This window comes from Physella acuta, unplaced genomic scaffold, assembly GCF_028476545.2.
Source record: "Physella acuta isolate Inbredline_101_S28 unplaced genomic scaffold, ASM2847654v3 ptg000561l, whole genome shotgun sequence".
NCBI lineage: Eukaryota > Metazoa > Mollusca > Gastropoda > Physidae > Physella > Physella acuta.
Genome location: NW_026732080.1, coordinates 11,167 through 31,687, shown reverse-complemented (window position 1 = coordinate 31,687; position 20,521 = coordinate 11,167). Strand labels below are relative to the sequence as shown.

The following is a 20,521-nucleotide window of genomic DNA, read 5'->3' as shown; positions in this document are numbered from 1 at the left end:
ACTTGCACTCAAAAATATTTGGTCGGCGATCTTTTGTCCTGAAGCCGTGACCACGTGACCTACCTGAAGCAGGAAGTCAAACACCGTGCCAGGGTTACATTGGGTCAAGGTCAGGTTGCCGCCCATACACTCCCAGATCGAGCCGCAGTCTAGAAAGTTGGGGTAGTACAGGGGGCGTGGCCAGCTCGGGTCACATGGGTAACATGGCGCTGTGGATAAACACTTCCGGTTCAAAGTTGTCAGAATCGAAAAAAAAACCTTTTGCTATGGTCATGATAGTATCGTCACTCGTCGTCAGTACCGTGTTCAACGCTCACTACTGTTTACCAACAAACGCTGGGTATCTATTACAGCTGAGTTGACCTGTTTGGTACAAGAAGTCCGGGTCAGAGTTCACCTCGATCAGCTGTTGCGGTTGAAGGCGAAGGTCTGACTAGAAATACTCCTAGACTGTCTCATAGACAAAATATGTTAAATGTCTCAATCATTACACGACTCCTAAACCCGGTTACCAACAGGAGCTGAGTGTCAAATGTCGTTCACCATGTTGTCTTATGGGTGGTCAGATAAATACTGTTGTTGGCTACAATTACATCACACACCACATACACAACTACACCACACACGCAACTAGCCACACACAAAACTACACCACATACACAACTAGCTACACACACAACTAGCCACACACACACAACTAGCCACACACACAGCTAGCCACACACAACTAGCCACACACACACAACTAGCCACACACACAACTAGCCACACAACTTTGGTTGACCAACAAGACTTACTTTGTGACTTGACTGACGCCAGCACCATAAGACCTGCAACATCAAACCAAACATTCAGCTAGAGAACAACAGACTCAATCATCTCATCTATAATAAAATGATTCACCGTAACGGAGCACGGGTATGCAGCTAGTCTATAATGTACGCTGCTGGTAGTGTGTCAGTCCTTCCGTCATCTCTATAGATTTTGGAACCATAAAAGTTAACATCGCACCATGCAGTGCTTTTACATTGCATCGCATTGTCTTATAGTAAATAATTGGGTAGAGTTTATTTATATAACGACTAAAATGTTTTGTGTAGTTGGCACTGTTTTTACACTTTCGCATAACGTGAATAAAATATTAAACAAAGCGAAGAGATGCCTAGAAGAAACTCTGCCTCTGACACACCCGATTGTGTATCGATGTAAAACTAAAATAAAATAAATTTCGGGATGGGAGGATTAAAACAAAACTGTTATAAAAAATACAAGGCGTTCAGAGGGTTAAAACAAAACAATGTACTCACAGTTAGGGGGTTAAAACAAAAGGATGTACCACAGTTAGGGGGTTAAAACAAAAGGATGTACCACAGTTAGAGGGTTAAAACAAAACGATGTACTACAGTTAGAGGATTAAAACAAACGATGTACCACAGTTAGGGGGTTAAAACAAAACGATGTACCACAGTTAGAGGGTTAAAACAAAACGATGTACCACATTAGGGGGGTTAAAACAAAACGATGTACCACAGTTAGGGGGTTAAAACAAAACGATGTACCACAGTTAAAGGGTAAAACAAAACGATGTACCACAGTTAGGGGGGTTAAAACAAAACGATGTACCACAGTTAGGGGGTTAAAACAAACGATGTACCACAGTTAAAGGGTTAAAACAAAACGATGTACTCACAGCTGACCAGCAGAAAGGTTGCCTTCATCTTCGTGTTGTGAGCGAACGGTTGCAGACGTGAGGCAGGAATACACCACAGCTGGGCAGACGAGAATGTTTGACAAAAAGATTTTCCTGACGTCTTGTTACCCTTCTTCCTGACCTGTCACTCAAACTGTGGCCACGCCCTTTAGAGAGTTTCAAGGATGCGTCAATATCTGCTGTTGTCTTTGTTTCGACAGATCGGCACGCTTGTTTGATCTACAGATGTTGTCCCCCATGTTTTGTCCCACACCATAACTTGTTTTCAACATCTAAAAATACTTTTTTTTATGTCCTCTACTTGCCTCAAATATATGGACATACAAATATTTTTAATTTATTTAAATTCTAAGGACAAGATATTTTCCAAAATATATGTCAGATTTTTCAAACAATGTGTACAAGTTTGAATAAGTTTTCAAAATTAATTATTTATTTACGTATATTAGGAAATATTTTTAACATGTGTGATTTTCTAGAAGATGTGTAGGCTTATATATATATATATATATATATATATATATATATATATATATATATATATATATATATATATATATATATATATATATATATATATATATATATATATATATATATATATATATTATTTTCACTTAATACGTACGAATTTTTTTTTAAGTTCGATATTTTGATTAAATATTTCAGACAGCTTTTAATTTGTAACAAATGTAAGGCTATGTAGAGATACCAAACTCTTAAACCAGCATTACTAGTGCATGCGGACCACGTGGTCCCATCAGAGGCGTAGCGAGGGGGGGGGGGCGGGGGGACACACGTCCCCGGGCGCCAACCTTAGGGGGCGCCAAAATGGGTTGGAAAAGTAAATTGAAAGGTTGAGGGGGGTGCAAATCGAAAGTTTGAGTGGGGGGAAGGGTGCAAACAAAAGTTTGAGGGGGGGGGGGGTGCAAATCGAAATCTTGAGGGGGGGGGGGTGCAAATCGAAAGTTTGTCCCCGGGCGCCGGGAAAGGGCGCTACGCCTCTGGGTCCCATGGCCGTTGTATGTAAAGTTTGGTGACCTTCACCTTCACAGCGAACTTGTCCAGGCTCTAGAAACGCCAGGGCAAATTTTCATTCAGTTTTCCAGGTCTGTTTATCGTGTCATTAGATCTAGCGTTTTGGTCGAGAAGATTTGATTTGTATTTTTGACGGAGCATCCAACGTAGCAGACAAAAAGTGTACAAACAACAAAGATGACGTCAATATTTGTGACGAGTTATCTTTTCTTTGGGTTACAAGCGGCGTGACGGAAGTTTCTCAAAGGGGGATAACACAGAAATGGACCGGAAGAGTGCACAACGAAAGATGCGTAACGGAAATATGCAACGGAAAATTGCGGACACAGAAAATGCGCAAATAGAAAAAATAAGTTTACAAAAAAAGTGAGCAAAAATAAAAGTGCTCACGCAGAAAAAGACTCATCGAGAAAAAGGCACAGAAAAATGCGCTAATAGAATTTTCCGCATACAGAAAATGCGCCAAATAAAAAAGTCAAAATCGATTAGAATCTTGTAGATGGGTGACTGTGCTGCACAAACTAATTTAACGCTGCCATCACAGACTGCAGGCTCTCCTACAATGAACTCACCCAGTGTTTCTTCCAGACTTTTTTCTCCGGGGGGGGGGGGGTCACTTAATATTTTCGGGGGGGGGGGGGCGGGGGTGGACAACTTTTACGGGGGGGGGGGACACTGGTAAAAGTATGTTTTCAATTGAACTCACCCAAATAGCTGTGAACCCTGTAAGGACTAGCAGGAGTTGACCACCCAACTGGCCGTTACGACATGTTCAAATAGATCTACTCATATATTTGCATGCAGTAGTACATCTCTCTTTAACCATAAAACTGTCATGTCATTAACAAAAGTATGTGCATGGTATTTAGATTTGACTTGATCTTTGTATGCGCTATGTTTACTGTACATCTAAGCCTTTATGTGAAGCTGGATTTATTGCCTAATTGTTCTTACCATGGACCGCACTACATACTTTTGTGCGGCTCAACAGGTTAGGACAACTGGGGAGACAACTCCAAAATCAAGCAAAAAATTGCTGTCTTGTAGTTTATTCTTGATTGATCAAACCAACCCAAAAAGAAAAGCAGGCTGAAATCGTAGTCAAAGGTCCGGCCTATTCGGCGCACAACAAGTTGACAAGCAATCCATTCCTCCATTCAGAAAGTTACGGGAATTAGTTAGGTCAGTTTTATCAAATAACTACGATGCAAGTTGCAACTCTTTCGGGGCGTTTGTTTTCCACAAATTGTGAAACCCGCTAATCTGATTCCTCGTATCTCAAGGTTTGCTCGTATTTCAAAGCAAAACATCACGACGGCTCGTATATTGGTACCAAAAGGTACCATAGTTGAATTAGGGATTTTTTAGAACAAATGACACGACTTTTTCACACGGTAAAGTTTCATAAGGAAAACAAGCTACATTATGTTTTAGTACTTTAATTCATATTTGTTATTGAGAATGTTGCTATACGTATATCGGGGTCACCATTTACGTCTTTTAAAACTGTTATGTCCACGTCTGACCGCCAGCCTCGTCTTCGTATATCGTTCAGTGTCGTGTGCAAACCTCGACAGCTGCGCAGTCCGTGACCTACCGATGTATTCAAATAAAAGCCAAATCTCATTCAAATAGAAGCCAAATATATCGAATTTTGGCTCATTGTTTCGCTGGCTTTTGTTCATCCCGGATCTGGCCAGATTTTTTATTCACGTATCGGATCTGGTAGGCAAATAAACAAATATTTACCGGAGCGTTTCGTCTTGGGGTTTTCCTCAGTACCTTTCATGTCAATCATTTGTGTTCCTTTTTATTGGCTCTCTTTAATATGCAAATGTATGTGGGCGGAGTCTAGGGTGAGCTTACAAACAAGATTAGGCGAGCTGCAAATGGAACTCGCCATTTTCAGCCAGACAACTCACCATGGACATCAAGTGTTTTGTGGCAGTACTCGGGCTGTTCCTAGGTACGTCATCCCTGTTACAGCTGTTTCTTACAATATATCTTGTTCCTGTTTATTGAAATAATCTGCTTGTATTTTTTTTAAAATAGTTTGTTCAAAGTAATTATTGTTTCTTTTTATAGCTGTATAACAACATTCAAACTGGCACTTTCTACATTTGGCCAGATAAATTTGAAAAGAAAAAAAGAATTTTTTTTATAGAATTTCATGTTTTCAAAATACCCGTCAAAATTTGTAGAACTTCGTTTTTTTTTGTCCCCGTGTTTTTATTACATTGTTATCCGGTTGACCATACAAGCGTGACGAAACAAACTCACCCTCACATCTTCTTGCTCGTCTGCTGCGGTTTGTCAACCAACCGCCACTGTACCCTGCCGGAAATGTTGTGACCATTTCGTGTCCTTTCAGGGCAGTCCTACGGCAGCCCGACGAAGACCTACTGCCCGCTGTACCCCGACGGCACCGACTACCACTCCCCCGACGACAAGAGCTGCAGCATCTTCTACAAGTGCGACTGGGGCGCCTGGGTCCAGTTCACCTGCCCGGGCACCCTGCTCTTCAACCCCGCCCTCAGCATATGTGACTACCCCACCAACTTCAAGTGCAGTAAGTTCAAAGTTCAAACAGGCATTCACATTTCTTTGTTGTTGTTGTTCTTTAACATACTATTTATATATTTGTACGTGCTCCCTTGGAACAATGTCAAATGCCTAAAATAAAGTTTGCTAATTTTAATACGAGCTGCTGTTAGATTCAGCTTGTGACATTTAGTTGTGTTGGTCCATGGGTGTACAAAGTTTAGGTCAGCCGCACATTCATGAAATGTACAGCAAGTGGAAGATCGAATATTCTCGAACTTGCTCTAACTCCTCCCTAACCTCGGCAAGCCTGTAGCCTACAGCACGCCCATGTAGCCCCCCCCCCCCTTAGTAAAATAACCACCATAAAACCTTCTCATGTCATAACTAGATATCTCCCTTGTGTCACCAGGGTTTCTTTCAGGCATTTTCTTCGGGTGAGGGGCACTTAACTTTGGGGGGGGGGGGGGGACTGATTCAAGTGTGTATTCTTTCTCTATAAATTATATCTTTTTTTAATGTTTCGTCCTGGGGCTGTGGACTAAAACCCTCTCCTCCCCAGACATCTGCCCTGTACCCTGCAGCACCACCGGCAACTGTGACGTCACCAACTCCAAATGTGTCTGTAACACCGGCTACTCTGGTGCGGATTGTTCGACTGGTGAGTACATTTGTTGGAACAGCTCATGTGGTAAGTACATTTGTTGGAACAGCTCCTGTGGTGAGTACATTTGTTGGAACAGCTCCTGTGGTGAGTACATTTGTTGGAACAGCTCATGTGGTGAGTACGCAGTAGTTTACGGTTGGGGCGAATGCCAATCTTCCAAACTGGCAAATCTAACCCATGTATTGAAATGAGCCAATTTGAGTGATTTCATTGTTATGGAAGACAGAGTTGCTTTACCTCTTAGACTGGGAGACGAACGATGTATAGTCTTTCAATCGTCTTGACCAACACTTTCAGATATCGACGAGTGCAGCGCCAACCCTGGCATATGTGAGCAGACATGCACCAACACACCAGGCTCTTACACCTGTACCTGCAGCCCTGGCTACAGAGCAGGCCCTGACGGCAAATGTGCAGGTATGTGAACTTTAGGTCACTTACTTTATCTATTCTATTATGTTACACGGGAATTTCCTTCATAATAATTATTATCAAACCGGGTAGACCCATATTGGGATAATGGTCAACAAGATATAAATAAATGTGTGGCATGCTCGCATTGTAATGAGAAGCCTGTACTTGACAAAAATGTGGAAAATTTATCTGGCCTGATACGAATTCTCCAGATATCGATGAGTGTAAAGAGCAGACAGACACTTGTGCGAACGGGTGCTTTAACACTCCAGGTGGCTACTCATGTGGTTGTCCAGCTGGTTATGATGTTGCTGCTGATGGTACATGCGTCGGTAAGTTTAAGCTGTCTTTACAATAATAGAAGTCTTATTGTTTGGCGCACTGTTAAAAAACTTTTAGAATCTAAATTCTAAAAGTAAGGATTTAAATTTTAAAGTTTTTCATAACGGAAGTGGTCAAGGCAGCGGGCGCATGAAACTTATTTTTATGCAAATTTTAATTTAAGGCCTACTCTATTATTAGATTGATCTAGATCAGTGTATTTTATCCAGCAATGTCTACTCTGATTTTAAAACCCCATAATTTCATTTGACGATACCAGACGTTGACGAGTGCTCCAGTGGTGCAGAGAATTGCCAACAGATCTGCACCAACACAGTCGGCAGCTACATCTGCAGCTGCTCTGATCCCAACCTCAAACTAGCCACTGATGGTTTTACATGTCAACGTGAGTGCACACATTCAAATTCTAATAGTTAAATGTATTTTACACTTTTATACAATTAAAGTGTAAGTAAGGTTATTAAATTTAAAATAATTGAAATATTTCTTCATTTAGTGATGTTAGGCTTTTATCATCAGTTTCTCTGCATTAAGTAGTACAGTTCACCTCCATAAAAATATTTCAACTGTTTCAGCTAAAATTTTATGCAATCCTGTCTGTGAAAATGGTGCTACCTGCTCAACTACTGCCAATAATACAAATGTGTGCCTATGTCCATTTGGCTTCACAGGTGTAGCCTGTGAAACATGTAAGTTGGTTGAGAGAGTCAATAGTCACATAGTGACCAGAGAGAAATCTTAAGATCTAGTCAACATTTAAAGAGAGTGTAACCTATTTTCACAAGCTTTTATATACCTTGCTTCCTCTGTCATGCTTTTGTGTTTTGTTTGTGCTTCACCTGTCAACTTCTTAAGTGCTTATTTGTTTTGAACTTGGCATGTGGGTCAAGACCCAATGACAATGCAATCTGACATCAAATTTGACTTAATTGAATGCCTAATAAATTTTTTAATGAAATTTTTGCTAGTCTACCTTATTACACATGATGCTTTAAAAAACTGATACCTTTAATTGTGTTTACTCATGTTATCCGATATGTTGATAACAACATGAGAACAAAACATTTTAAAATGTGAATATTTATTCTGTTGAAAAAATAATCATATGGTTCATGTTTTTAATGATATAGTTGTTTTTATTCATGTTATTATGTTTTCTTGTAATACTGAATTTGTCACTTCAGTGAATCCTTGTGCCCCAATCAACTGTCAGAATGGAGGGGTGTGTACCATAGACAATGGACAAGGCATCTGCTCATGTCCACCAGGAACATCTGGCTCTCAATGTGAAATTGGTAAAAAAAAATGGCATAAATATTTTCTAACAAAAAAGCTTTTTTCAAACTCACCGTATTTTAAATTTTAATTTGGCTGTAATTTTTATTCTTACAAAGGAAGTAATTTATCTGAGCAGGGAAGTAACTGTTTATTTATAAAATTAAAAGACAATGTTGTTTTGAAACTTCAGTGAAAGAAAACAGCCCAAAACTGTATTCCAGTGTGTGCTGTCACTAAGCTTAACTTTAAAGAAAAAAAAAATTTCTCTCCTCAGTTGATCCAAACTACAACGCCTGCAAGTCATCTGGCCTGAACTGTCTGAATGGGGGGGTGTGTTATCCTCAGAATGGTGTACCCACATGTTTCTGTCCTAGCCCATACATGGGGACCTACTGCGAGACTCTAGGTACTTAAGGCATTAGGTTTCAGTTGATATTTCTTCAGGTACTTAAGGCATTAGGTTTCAGTTGATATTTCTTCAGGTACTTAAGGCATTAGGTTTCAGTTGATATTTCTTCAGGTACTTAAGGCATTAGGTTTCAGTTGATATTTCTTCAGGTACTTAAGGCTTTAGGTTTCAGTTGAAATTGTTTCAAGCTACGTGGTTAATAAGAGTTTGATTTAAACTATTAGTAGGACGGAGTTGGGTTGTGATTAGAATAATTACTTTTTTTCAATGTAATTTTTTAAAGACAAGATAACATCAAAAAAATCCTGCAGTGTTGCTGTCGACTGCTTAATATGTCACTTAGTTTTTTATATTTTAAATTAAATTATGAAATAATTTTCATTTACAATGTTATTAAAAGACTTGTGTGATGTTTCTGGAACTTGCCATTTCCCTAAATTGTCCCCAGGAACTGCCATCCCTCCTGATACCTGTAACCCTAACATCATCTGCCAGAACAACGGCAAGTGTGTCCAGGTAAACAACGCACCCACCTGTTTCTGCCCACAGGGCTTTGGAGGACTGTATTGTGAGATTGGTAAGTTACATCTGGGTTTTATATCACATTAGTTCAGATTTTTGTATTACATAAACTCAGTTTGTCACATTTCATTATCTAGAAAACCACTTTCTGTTCACCCCCTTTTCTACCTGTTAGTGCTGAACCCATGTTTCATCAGGTCTAGGACATTAACCCCCCCCCCCCCCCCCCCCCCTGTCAATACACCTCCCATCCCTACACATCTGAAATAAGGTCCCACTATTTGGCATGATCTTTGTGTCAGGCAAATAATTTGAGCAGAAATATGTTCTCTGCATAAGTATACAAGTCATCAGAACTGTTGCCCCAATCTATGATTCAAAGTAACCTGAACTAAATTTTAGTTCAATGTTAGTTTAACAAGGATAAAGTTCTTAATTTGGTGGAAACATTTTGAAATATGCAGTGAAAATGTCTGTGATAAACAGAGAGATTTTAACAGCAGGTGTCAATGTAACTGTTAAAGCAAAGATCAAAGTTGAAATTGATGTTGTTGTATATTTACATGAGCACTCAACTACCAGTCATCTATGTATTACCACAGTAGACTGTCTAGTAGTCAGTGCTGGTACTTGTCATGTAAACTAAATTTTCTTCCTGTCAGTGCTGCTACATGTCATGTATAACTAAATTTTCTTCCTGTCAGTGCTGCCACATGTCATGTAAACTAAATTTTCTTCCTGTCAGTGCTGCTACATGTCATGTAAACTAAATTTTCTTCCTGTCAGTGCTGCCACATGTCATGTAAAACTAAATTTTCTTCCTGTCAGTGCTGAATCCATGCTGCTACACGTCATGCATGAATGGTGGCAGCTGTGCCTATTCCTATGGCTACCTCACCTGTGTATGTCCTGATGGCTTCACTGGCCCAAGATGTGAAATATGTAAGTTGTTTTTGTAAGCTGATTTTACTTTAGTTTCATCTGAACAGTCAACATCACATTGTTAGCTGTGATGTAAGCATTGTAAATCAAGTTTTGTCAATGTTACATCAGCTGTTTGTGGAATCACATCTATGCATGCTTAAGTTACACTGCTATGTACCATAGCTGTGTAACATAGGGGTAGAAAATTGTTGTATAATATAGTTGTGTAATATTGTTGTGTAACTTAGTTATGTAACATAGTTGTGAACCACTTGTGTACCATTGCTGTATAACATTGCTGTGCAATATAGTTGTGTATCACTTTTGTGTACCATTGCTGTGTACCATTGATGTATAACATTGCTGTGTATCACTTTTGTGTACCATTGCTGTGTACCATTGCTGTGTACCATTGCTGTGTACCATTTTTGTGTACCATTGCTGTGTAACGTTGCTGTGTACCATTGCTGTATAACACTGCTGTGTAACATTGCTGTATAACACTGCTGTGTACAACTTTTGTGTACCATTGCTGTATAACACTGCTGTGTAACATTGCTGTATAACATTGCTGTGTACCACTTTTGTGTACCATTGCTGTGTACCATTGCTGTATAACATTGCTGTGTACCATTTTTGTGTACCATTGCTGTATAACATTGCTGTGTACCATTGCTGTATAACATTGCTGTGTACCATTGCTGTATAACATTGCTGTATAACATTGCTGTGTACCACTTTTGTGTACCATTGCTGTATAACATTGCTGTGTACCATTGCTGTATAACATTGCTGTGTACCATTGCTGTGTAACATTGCTGTATAACATTGCTGTGTTCCACTTTTGTGTACCATTGCTGTATAACACTGCTGTGTGTTGCAGTGACCTCTTGTCTGGGCTACGGCTGTGAGAATGGCGGACACTGTGAAGTGATTGCTGGACAGCCCACATGTACGTGTCCTAGGGGCTTCACTGGAACCAAGTGTGAAACACGTATGTCTGATTCTGCTTTACATCTTTAGCACTTTTTTTATGTAGTTCCATTAGTTACCCTCTACCTGTAACACACCCAACTAGAAAAATAAAGCACTCCCTAATCTACCCATAGTTTTTAATGCTGCTTTTATAAAATGTATCACTGGTCATTAATATTAAATTAATTAGCAACTTTTCACTGAAAGCTTAATTTCTCGATATATAATTGTTTTCCAGGTGATCCTTGTGGCTTTATCAATTGCACCAATGGTGGAGTCTGCTCTGCGTCTGCTGATGGTGCTCTCAGCTGTACCTGCCCTGCTGGATACGCCGGTATTTTCTGTGAAATCAGTGAGTCACATTTTTTGGTCCATCACTTTAAAGTCCCTAATATTATGGTCCTTAAATTTCTATCCCTAACATGGATGTACCTTATGTGATGTTCTTTCCCATTAACTTCCTTTAAATTTTGATTTATCCAATTTGCATTCTATGTATTAAATAGTTTTTATTTATTATTATTTTTTAGACTCTTGGTTAGTTCATTAAATAAATTATGATTTTTAAAATTTCGTTGTGAAGATGATTAAATTAATTAAAATATTTGAGCCTAGAACTTGTCAGTGACTACATATAACCATATTGAATATGTACAGCTTATTTTATCAAAGTTGTTGCCACTTGTTGATGTAACTCTCAGTATAAACTTGTGATGTTGTCCACAGAGGTAGACTGCAGCACCATCAAGTGTTTGAATGGTGGTACCTGTGGTGTCAGTGGCAACAAGGCTGCCTGCATCTGTCCTGATGGTACTTCAGGGGAGTTCTGTGAGAACAGTAAGTGATTCATTACAGGAAATATCAAAGTTAGTTTTTAACCATTAATGTCCCGTAACGCCCGCTGCCGCCCGACACCGTTAATGTCCCGTAACGCCCGCTGCCGCCCGCTTAAAATACGCATAGAAAAATTAAATTTGTTTCATTAAAATTTGGCCTACAAATCCTAATTTTTAACTAAACAGGAAGTCGGATAGTTTCAGCGTCCTTTTCCGGTCTTATAATTTCAATGGCGCTTTTGAAAGATAAAAAATAATAGCTTCTTTCGATCTCGAAATTTTAGACTCATCTGTCCTTTTTTTAGTAGATTTAATATTAAAAATAAAATAAAATAATGCCTCTAAACGTATCTAGGCATGTATTTTATGAATTATTTATCTTAAACATAACCAAATTGATATTTAACTGTTAAATTCGATGCTTAGTTGTTTAGACAAAAATAAATAAAGTTGACTACCGAAAATGACCTGTTTTGAATTTTCTCCGACATTTTTTATTTTTTTACTGTACTTTTACCGAATATAATATATTCTATTTAATACTGTTGGAAAGCCAGGTTTATTCCCAACATTAAGCAGTAGTTTTTATCTTAATTTTCAATTTTATTTAGACAAAAACAAATATTTTGTGAAACTATTCACTTGATCATACAGAGTTATGCTCCTTACATTGGGCCGTCATGGGTGGAGTTTTGGTAGAATGAATGGGACATTAATGGTTAATTACAGGTGGGAATAGAAAAGTTAGTTTTAATTACAGGTGGGAATAACAGGTCACCTGTTGGTGGCCAGTCTGGTGTCCTGGTCAGTCCAGCCACCAAACTCTCATGGACCATTAGGTCATCTGTTATAGCCAGTCTTGTGTACTGGTCAAACCATTAGGTCATCTGTTATAGCCAGTGGTGTACTGGTCAAACCATTAGGTCATCTGTTATAGCCAGTCTGGTGTTCTGGTCAGTCCAGCCACCAAACTCTCATGGACCATTAGGTCATCTGTTATAGCCAGTGGTGTACTGGTCAGACCATTAGGTCATCTGTTATAGCCAGTCTGGTGTTCTGGTCAGACCATTAGGTCACCTGTTGGTGGCCAGTCTGGTGTCCTGGTCAGTCCAGCCACCAAACTCTCATGGACCATTAGGTCATCTGTTATAGCCAGTGGTGTACTGGTCAGACCATTAGGTCACCTGTTGGTGGCCAGTCTGGTGTCCTGGTCAGTCCAGCCACCTAACTCTCATGGACCATTAGGTCACCTGTTATAGCCAGTCTGGTGTCCTGGTCAGTCCAGCCACCAAACTCTCATGGACCATTAGGTCATCTGTTATAGCCAGTCTGGTGTCCTGGTCAGTCCAGCCACCAAACTCTCATGGACCATTAGGTCATCTGTTATAGCCAGTGGTGTACTGGTCAGACCATTAGGTCATCTGTTATAGCCAGTGGTGTACTGGTCAGACCATTAGGTCATCTGTTATAGCCAGTCTGGTGTCCTGGTCAGTCCAGCCACCAAACTCTCATGGACCATTAGGTCATCTGTTATAGCCAGTGGTGTACTGGTCAGACCATTAGGTCATCTGTTATAGCCAGTGGTGTACTGGTCAGACCATTAGGTCACCTGTTATAGCCAGTCTGGTGTCCTGGTCAGTCCAGCCACCAAACTCTCATGGACCATTAGGTCACTTGTTATAGCCAGTCTGGTGTCCTGGTCAGTCCAGCCACCAAACTCTCATGGACCATTAGGTCATCTGTTATAGCCAGTCTTGTGTACTGGTCAAACCATTAGGTCATCTGTTATAGCCAGTGGTGTACTGGTCAGACCATTAGATCATCTGTTATAGCCAGTCTGGTGTTCTGGTCAGTCCAGCCACCAAACTCTCATGGACCATTAGGTCATCTGTTATAGCCAGTGGTGTACTGGTCAGACCATTAGGTCATCTGTTATAGCCAGTCTGGTGTTCTGGTCAGTCCAGCCACCAAACTCTTATGGACCATTAGGTCATCTGTTATAGCCAGTGGTATACTGGTCAGGCCATTAGGTCATCTGTTATAGCCAGTGGTGTACTGGTCAGACCATTAGGTCACCTGTTGGTGGCCAGTCTGGTGTCCTGGTCAGTCCAGCCACCAAACTCTCATGGACCATTAGGTCACCTGTTATAGCCAGTCTGGTGTCCTGGTCAGTCCAGCCACCAAACTCTCATGGACCATTAGGTCATCTGTTATAGCCAGTGGTGTACTGGTCAGACCATTAGGTCATCTGTTATAGCCAGTGGTGTACTGGTCAGACCATTAGGTCACCTGTTATAGCCAGTCTGGTGTCCTGGTCAGTCCAGCCACCAAACTCTCATGGACCATTAAGTCACCTGTTATAGCCAGTTTGGTTTCCTGGTCAGTCCAGCCACCAAACTGTCATGGACCATTAGGTCACCTGTTATAGCCAGTCTGGTGTCCTGGTCAGTCCAGCCACCAAACTCTCATGGACCATTAGGTCATCTGTTATAGCCAGTGGTGTACTGGTCAGACCATTAGGTCACCTGTTGGTGGCCAGTCTGGTGTCCTGGTCAGTCCAGCCACCTAACTCTCATGGACCATTAGGTCACCTGTTATAGCCAGTCTGGTGTCCTGGTCAGTCCAGCCACCAAACTCTCATGGACCATTAGGTCATCTGTTATAGCCAGTCTGGTGTCCTGGTCAGTCCAGCCACCAAACTCTCATGGACCATTAGGTCATCTGTTATAGCCAGTGGTGTACTGGTCAGACCATTAGGTCATCTGTTATAGCCAGTGGTGTACTGGTCAGACCATTAGGTCATCTGTTATAGCCAGTCTGGTGTCCTGGTCAGTCCAGCCACCAAACTCTCATGGACCATTAGGTCATCTGTTATAGCCAGTGGTGTACTGGTCAGACCATTAGGTCATCTGTTATAGCCAGTGGTGTACTGGTCAGACCATTAGGTCACCTGTTATAGCCAGTCTGGTGTCCTGGTCAGTCCAGCCACCAAACTCTCATGGACCATTAGGTCACTTGTTATAGCCAGTCTGGTGTCCTGGTCAGTCCAGCCACCAAACTCTCATGGACCATTAGGTCATCTGTTATAGCCAGTCTTGTGTACTGGTCAAACCATTAGGTCATCTGTTATAGCCAGTGGTGTACTGGTCAGACCATTAGATCATCTGTTATAGCCAGTCTGGTGTTCTGGTCAGTCCAGCCACCAAACTCTCATGGACCATTAGGTCATCTGTTATAGCCAGTGGTGTACTGGTCAGACCATTAGGTCATCTGTTATAGCCAGTCTGGTGTTCTGGTCAGTCCAGCCACCAAACTCTTATGGACCATTAGGTCATCTGTTATAGCCAGTGGTATACTGGTCAGGCCATTAGGTCATCTGTTATAGCCAGTGGTGTACTGGTCAGACCATTAGGTCACCTGTTGGTGGCCAGTCTGGTGTCCTGGTCAGTCCAGCCACCAAACTCTCATGGACCATTAGGTCACCTGTTATAGCCAGTCTGGTGTCCTGGTCAGTCCAGCCACCAAACTCTCATGGACCATTAGGTCATCTGTTATAGCCAGTGGTGTACTGGTCAGACCATTAGGTCATCTGTTATAGCCAGTGGTGTACTGGTCAGACCATTAGGTCACCTGTTATAGCCAGTCTGGTGTCCTGGTCAGTCCAGCCACCAAACTCTCATGGACCATTAAGTCACCTGTTATAGCCAGTTTGGTTTCCTGGTCAGTCCAGCCACCAAACTGTCATGGACCATTAGGTCACCTGTTATAGCCAGTCTGGTGTCCTGGTCAGTCCAGCCACCAAACTGTCATGGACCATTAGGTCACCTGTTGGTGTCCTGTCATACAGAAGGTCCAGTGTCCAGAAAATTCAAGTGATTTTATTCAGACATTGTAACTACAAATAATTATACTCCCAGTTATTGTGTTAACCAATTTTTCATTTAATTACCTCCATCATTCCCTCTACATAGCTGAAGTTGATGTCAGAAATACTAGTTACACATCTAAACCATGCTGTAGATTGTATGTGATTTAAAACGTTGGACCTTTAATGTGTTTTCCCTATCAGGAGTTGATTGTGGTGCCAACAACTACCCATGTAAGAATGGCGGAGAGTGCTGCGACTCTGAACAAGGCTACGTCTGTGGCTGTACGTTTGGTTGGACTGGTCCAACTTGTGAGGTCAAACGTAAGTTGTTCCACTGTTGTGGTGGTGTGGTATTTAGAAGCCCTTGTTTTTTATTGATGTTGTCAAGAAAATATGTAGAATTAGTTTCTAATGATGTTTTAAATACACATATACACAAATATTTATATATATGTATGTAATTTTTACATCTGCAATTTTATCTTTACTGCAAATATAGAATATAATAAATGTTCACATTTAGATAAGATTTTCATTTTACTTACTTACAAATTAATTCAGCTTTATTATGTTTATTTTTATTAGATATAATTTTAAAAATTGTCATTGTTTATATTTGTTGTTTATAATTGTTGTCTATAATTGTTTATAAATGTCCTGACTAAACCAACCAGGGACATGTGCTGACAGCAAGATTAAATGTTTGAATAATGGCACATGTGTGGATGGCGCTAACGGAGCAGATTGTACCTGTCCTAGTGGCTTCACTGGAGCTTACTGTGAGACTCCATTAGGTGAGATTTCATCTAAAATCTGCTCTATAAAACTTTACTAACTAGAAAAGCACTCTTCTATTTTAAAAAGTAAATGGAAGGTTTATAAACTTTTTAAATATGTTAATAAATTCCTTTTGTTTTTATTTATTTTAAAAGTTTTTTATTGTAAAGTTTTAAAAACCTTGATGAACTGAACTATACAACAATGCTTTAATGCTTTAATTTTTTTTTTTTTTTTTGTGGTCAGACCCCTGTGGTGGGTGTGAGAACGGTGGCATCTGCAAGGTCCCTGAGATTCTGCCAGTTGACAGCCCGGACTCAGCCAAGACATGCGCCTGTCCTGCTGGGTTTACTGGCGCTCGCTGTGAGAGTTCTGCTGGTATGTTGAGCAACACAAATATTTGGGTTGATATGTTTGTCAGTTAGTGAGTGGCATCACACACATTTTGGTTGATCACATTGGTGTTGGCATTACAAAAACATTTTGGTTGATCAGTTTTATATTTTAAAAGTGAAACAAAAAGATATTGATAGAGACTGCTAGTATTTTTAGCTAAAGCCTTATATAAATGGACTTTAATATATGCTACACATTTATACTTGATATCAGTTTTACACATCTTTAGAATGCAATTCAACATTTGTTTTTGTCTGTAGAATGCACTTCACCAGTTATATCAGTAGAATGTACCTAAACTTTTGTTTATGTCTGTAGACTGCACCTAAACTTTTGTTTATGTCTGTAGACTGCACCTAAACTTTTGTTTATGTCTGTAGACTGCACCTAAACTTTTGTTTATGTCTGTAGAATGCACCTTAACTTTTATGTCTGTAGACTGCACCTAAACTTTTGTTTATGTCTGTAGAGTGCACCTAAACTTTTGTTTATGTCTGTAGAATGCACCTAAACTTTTATGTCTGTAGACTGCACCTAAACTTTTGTTTATGTCTGTAGAATGCACCTAAACTTTTGTTTATGTCTGTAGACTGCACCAAAACTTTTGTTTATGTCTTTAGACTGCGCCTAAAAAAATTTTTATGTCTTTAGACTGCGTCTAAAATTTTGTTTATGTCTTTAGACTGCACCTAAACATTTGTTTATGTCTGTAGACTGCACCTAAACTTTTGTTTATGTCTTTAGACTGCACCAAAACTTTTGTTTATGTCTTTAGACTGCACCAAAACTTTTGTTTATGTCTTTAGACTGCACCAAAACTTTTGTTTATGTCTGTAGACTGCACCTAAACTTTTGTTTATGTCTTTAGACTGCACCTAAACTTTTGTATATGTCTTTAGACTGCACCTTTCCTTGTGACCCACGAGTGGGTAAGGACAGTGATCGCTACAAGGTGGTTGTCTACCCTGATCTGGCCTCCCCCCAGCATGTGTATGTGTGCAGGACTGGCATGCTACAGAGGGTCAAGGCTTGCCCAGATACAAGGTAAAACTTGTTCATTAACTGACAACACCTGTCTTTACTTAATTATGTCATCCATATAGCTTTTTATATTTTGAATAGTTGGTTAGTAAAAATGAAGTGTTTTTTTTTTTAATTTAAAAATTCAGACTCAAAAATGTCATTTCTTGATAAAATTTGTTTTATTTATTGGCTACAGATACAAATATAAATGTATGTTTTATGACTGTCTACAGATACAATATCTAGATAAATGTATGTTTTATGACTGTCTACAGATACAATATCTATATAAATGTATGTTTTATGACTTTCTACAGATACAATATCTATATAAATGTATGTTTTATGACTGTTTACAGATACAATATCTATATAAATGTATGTTTTATGACTTTCTACAGATACAATATCTATATAAATGTATGTTTTATACAATATCTATATAAATGTATGTTTTATGACTTTCTACAGATACAATATCTATATAAATGTATGTTTTATGACTGTTTACAGATACAATATCTATATAAATGTATGTTTTATGACAGTCTACAGATACAATATCTAAATAAATGTGTTTTATACAATATCTATATAAATGTATGTTTTATGACTGTCTACAGATACAATATCTATATAAATGTATGTTTTATGACTGTTTACAGATACAATATCTATATAAATGTATGTTTTATGACTGTTTACAGATACAATATCTATATAAATGTATGTTTTATGACTGTTTACAGATACAATATCTATATAAATGTATGTTTTATGACTGTTTACAGATACAATATCTATATAAATGTATGTTTTATGACTTTCTACAGATACAATATCTATATAAATGTATGTTTTATACAATATCTATATAAATGTATGTTTTATGACTTTCTACAGATACAATATCTATATAAATGTATGTTTTATGACTGTTTACAGATACAATATCTATATAAATGTATGTTTTATGACAGTCTACAGATACAATATCTAAATAAATGTGTTTTATACAATATCTATATAAATGTATGTTTTATGACTGTCTACAGATACAATATCTATATAAATGTATGTTTTATGACTGTTTACAGATACAATATCTATATAAATGTATGTTTTATGACTGTTTACAGATACAATATCTATATAAATGTATGTTTTATGACTGTTTACAGATACAATATCTATATAAATGTATGTTTTATGACTTTCTACAGATACAATATCTATACCACTGGGTGCCTTACCCCTGAACAGATGGCAGCTGCTACCCAAGATGTTGGAAATGCATATTACCCTTAGTAAAACCATCTCTATGATTGGTCTTGTTTTCTTTATCCAAGTGCTCTTCAGAAAAGGAGTGTACTTTATCACAGTGTTATGTGCTGTCCACTTACAAATGGAATCTAGAATTTTATTTTTAGAAACTCATTTGTTAAAGTTTTTATTTAAAGCATAGCAAAGTTTAACAAAAATATCTGAAAGGATTACATCTAGACACTAATGTTTATTGGGATGATCAGCCGAATAAACCTTTTCTCATGTATTAAGAAATAAATATCAAATTGAATATGGTAACCTAATTAGCCTATATTATATTTTGATGTTTGTGTTTTGTTATTGTAAGTAATAGTACTGGGGGAGATAAAACATGTACAAATAGCAGCAATCATTTGGTTAACTCCCCGTTGTAACTTCCTTTAAGAAGAGGATTCACAAATAAAATAACATTTGTATAGAAAAAAGCACACAGCGGAAAAGGATTATAAAATCACATTTTAAAAAAGTATGTCACTCATAGTTCATATTTAGATTATTTAATTTCACGAAAGAAGAGGCATAGTTTCTTCCAGACATCTCATAAGGGGGGGGGGGGGGCGGAGGAGCAGAGCCACTCCTGCAAAATGTGGCTGCCCTTCACTGTAGAAACAGATGGGGCCAATATTTATATAATGTTAACTAGAGAACAACAACAATTAAAGTCAATAAACAGTTTATATTTGGGCCTACGTCTTCCATGCTATTTTGACGTGGGCCACGCAATTAAAATGTTTACCTATATCCCTATGTAACTATATAAAAATAAACCGGGAGTGATCTCCCCTAAACTTTCTCGGATATTCTAATATAAAACTACGAGGGATGGCAACTCAGGACATAGACAATATTCGCAATCCATTTTTAATTACTTAAACTTTTTATAATAGAATGGAATCTCGTAAAAAAAAAAGAATTGCACACTAAGTGAACGCCTAATAAAATGTGCATAATAGTGCGGGATATTATTAGTACTTTATAAATTTACGTGCGTTTTTTTGAGAAATCGGAAATAGCGTAAATTAGTACTTCCGGTCAACGGAAATTACTCAAAATTTGACAGAAGGTAGAGAATTAGATCTTTTACTTACTTACATGTGAAATTTCATTTATCTATCTGAAATAGTATTCAAGTTATAGGCTTTTGAAAAATTCAAAGTAGAAAAAGTACCACTTCCGGTTATTGGAAATCGCTCAAAAGTTGATACGGATCTACGATTTTGATAAAATACTTATATATGAAATTTCATCAACCTAGCTGTAACGGTACTCAAGTAATCGTGTTTACACACACACACACACACACACAGAGACATACGGACAAGATTGCAAAATGATGTTTTTCCGTATCAGTGAGGTGTAAAACGTGAGATTTGTAAAAATCTCGATTTTTTTTTGCACGATTACAATACTTTCTCTATAGGCCTACTTCGTATATTCGAGAAAGTAATGAAAGTGTTTTTTTTTTTCTTTTATG

At 38.6% G+C, this 20,521-nt stretch overlaps 1 protein-coding gene across 1 annotated transcript; it reads left to right on the top strand.

Annotated features, from left to right (window-relative positions):
• The first annotated feature begins 4,604 nt into the window (after window positions 1-4,604).
• On the top strand, window positions 4,605-19,310 carry LOC131946436 (fibropellin-1). Its single transcript, XM_059307198.1, has 19 exons — window positions 4,605-4,715; window positions 5,121-5,318; window positions 5,853-5,951; window positions 6,255-6,374; window positions 6,584-6,703; window positions 6,973-7,098; window positions 7,289-7,402; window positions 7,898-8,008; window positions 8,266-8,397; window positions 8,849-8,977; window positions 9,751-9,864; window positions 10,730-10,840; window positions 11,060-11,173; window positions 11,548-11,658; window positions 15,727-15,846; window positions 16,200-16,319; window positions 16,549-16,680; window positions 17,598-17,742; window positions 18,945-19,310. The coding sequence occupies exons 1-19, from the start codon at window positions 4,673-4,675 to the stop codon at window positions 19,027-19,029; spliced, it is 2,244 nt and encodes a 747-aa protein (XP_059163181.1). The 5' UTR covers window positions 4,605-4,672; the 3' UTR covers window positions 19,030-19,310.
• Window positions 19,311-20,521: the final 1,211 nt, after the last annotated feature.

What these genes read in the sequence shown, in the direction of transcription:
- LOC131946436 (XM_059307198.1), top strand. Translation starts at nt 4,673, where the DNA reads ATGGACATCAAGTGTTTTGTGGCAGTACTCGGGCTGTTCCTAG. An exon ending in CCCTGACGGCAAATGTGCAG is followed by an intron (nt 6,375 to 6,583) that starts GTATGTGAACTT and finishes CGAATTCTCCAG; the next exon opens with ATATCGATGAGTGTAAAGAG. An exon ending in CGGTATTTTCTGTGAAATCA is followed by an intron (nt 11,174 to 11,547) that starts GTGAGTCACATT and finishes TGTTGTCCACAG; the next exon opens with AGGTAGACTGCAGCACCATC.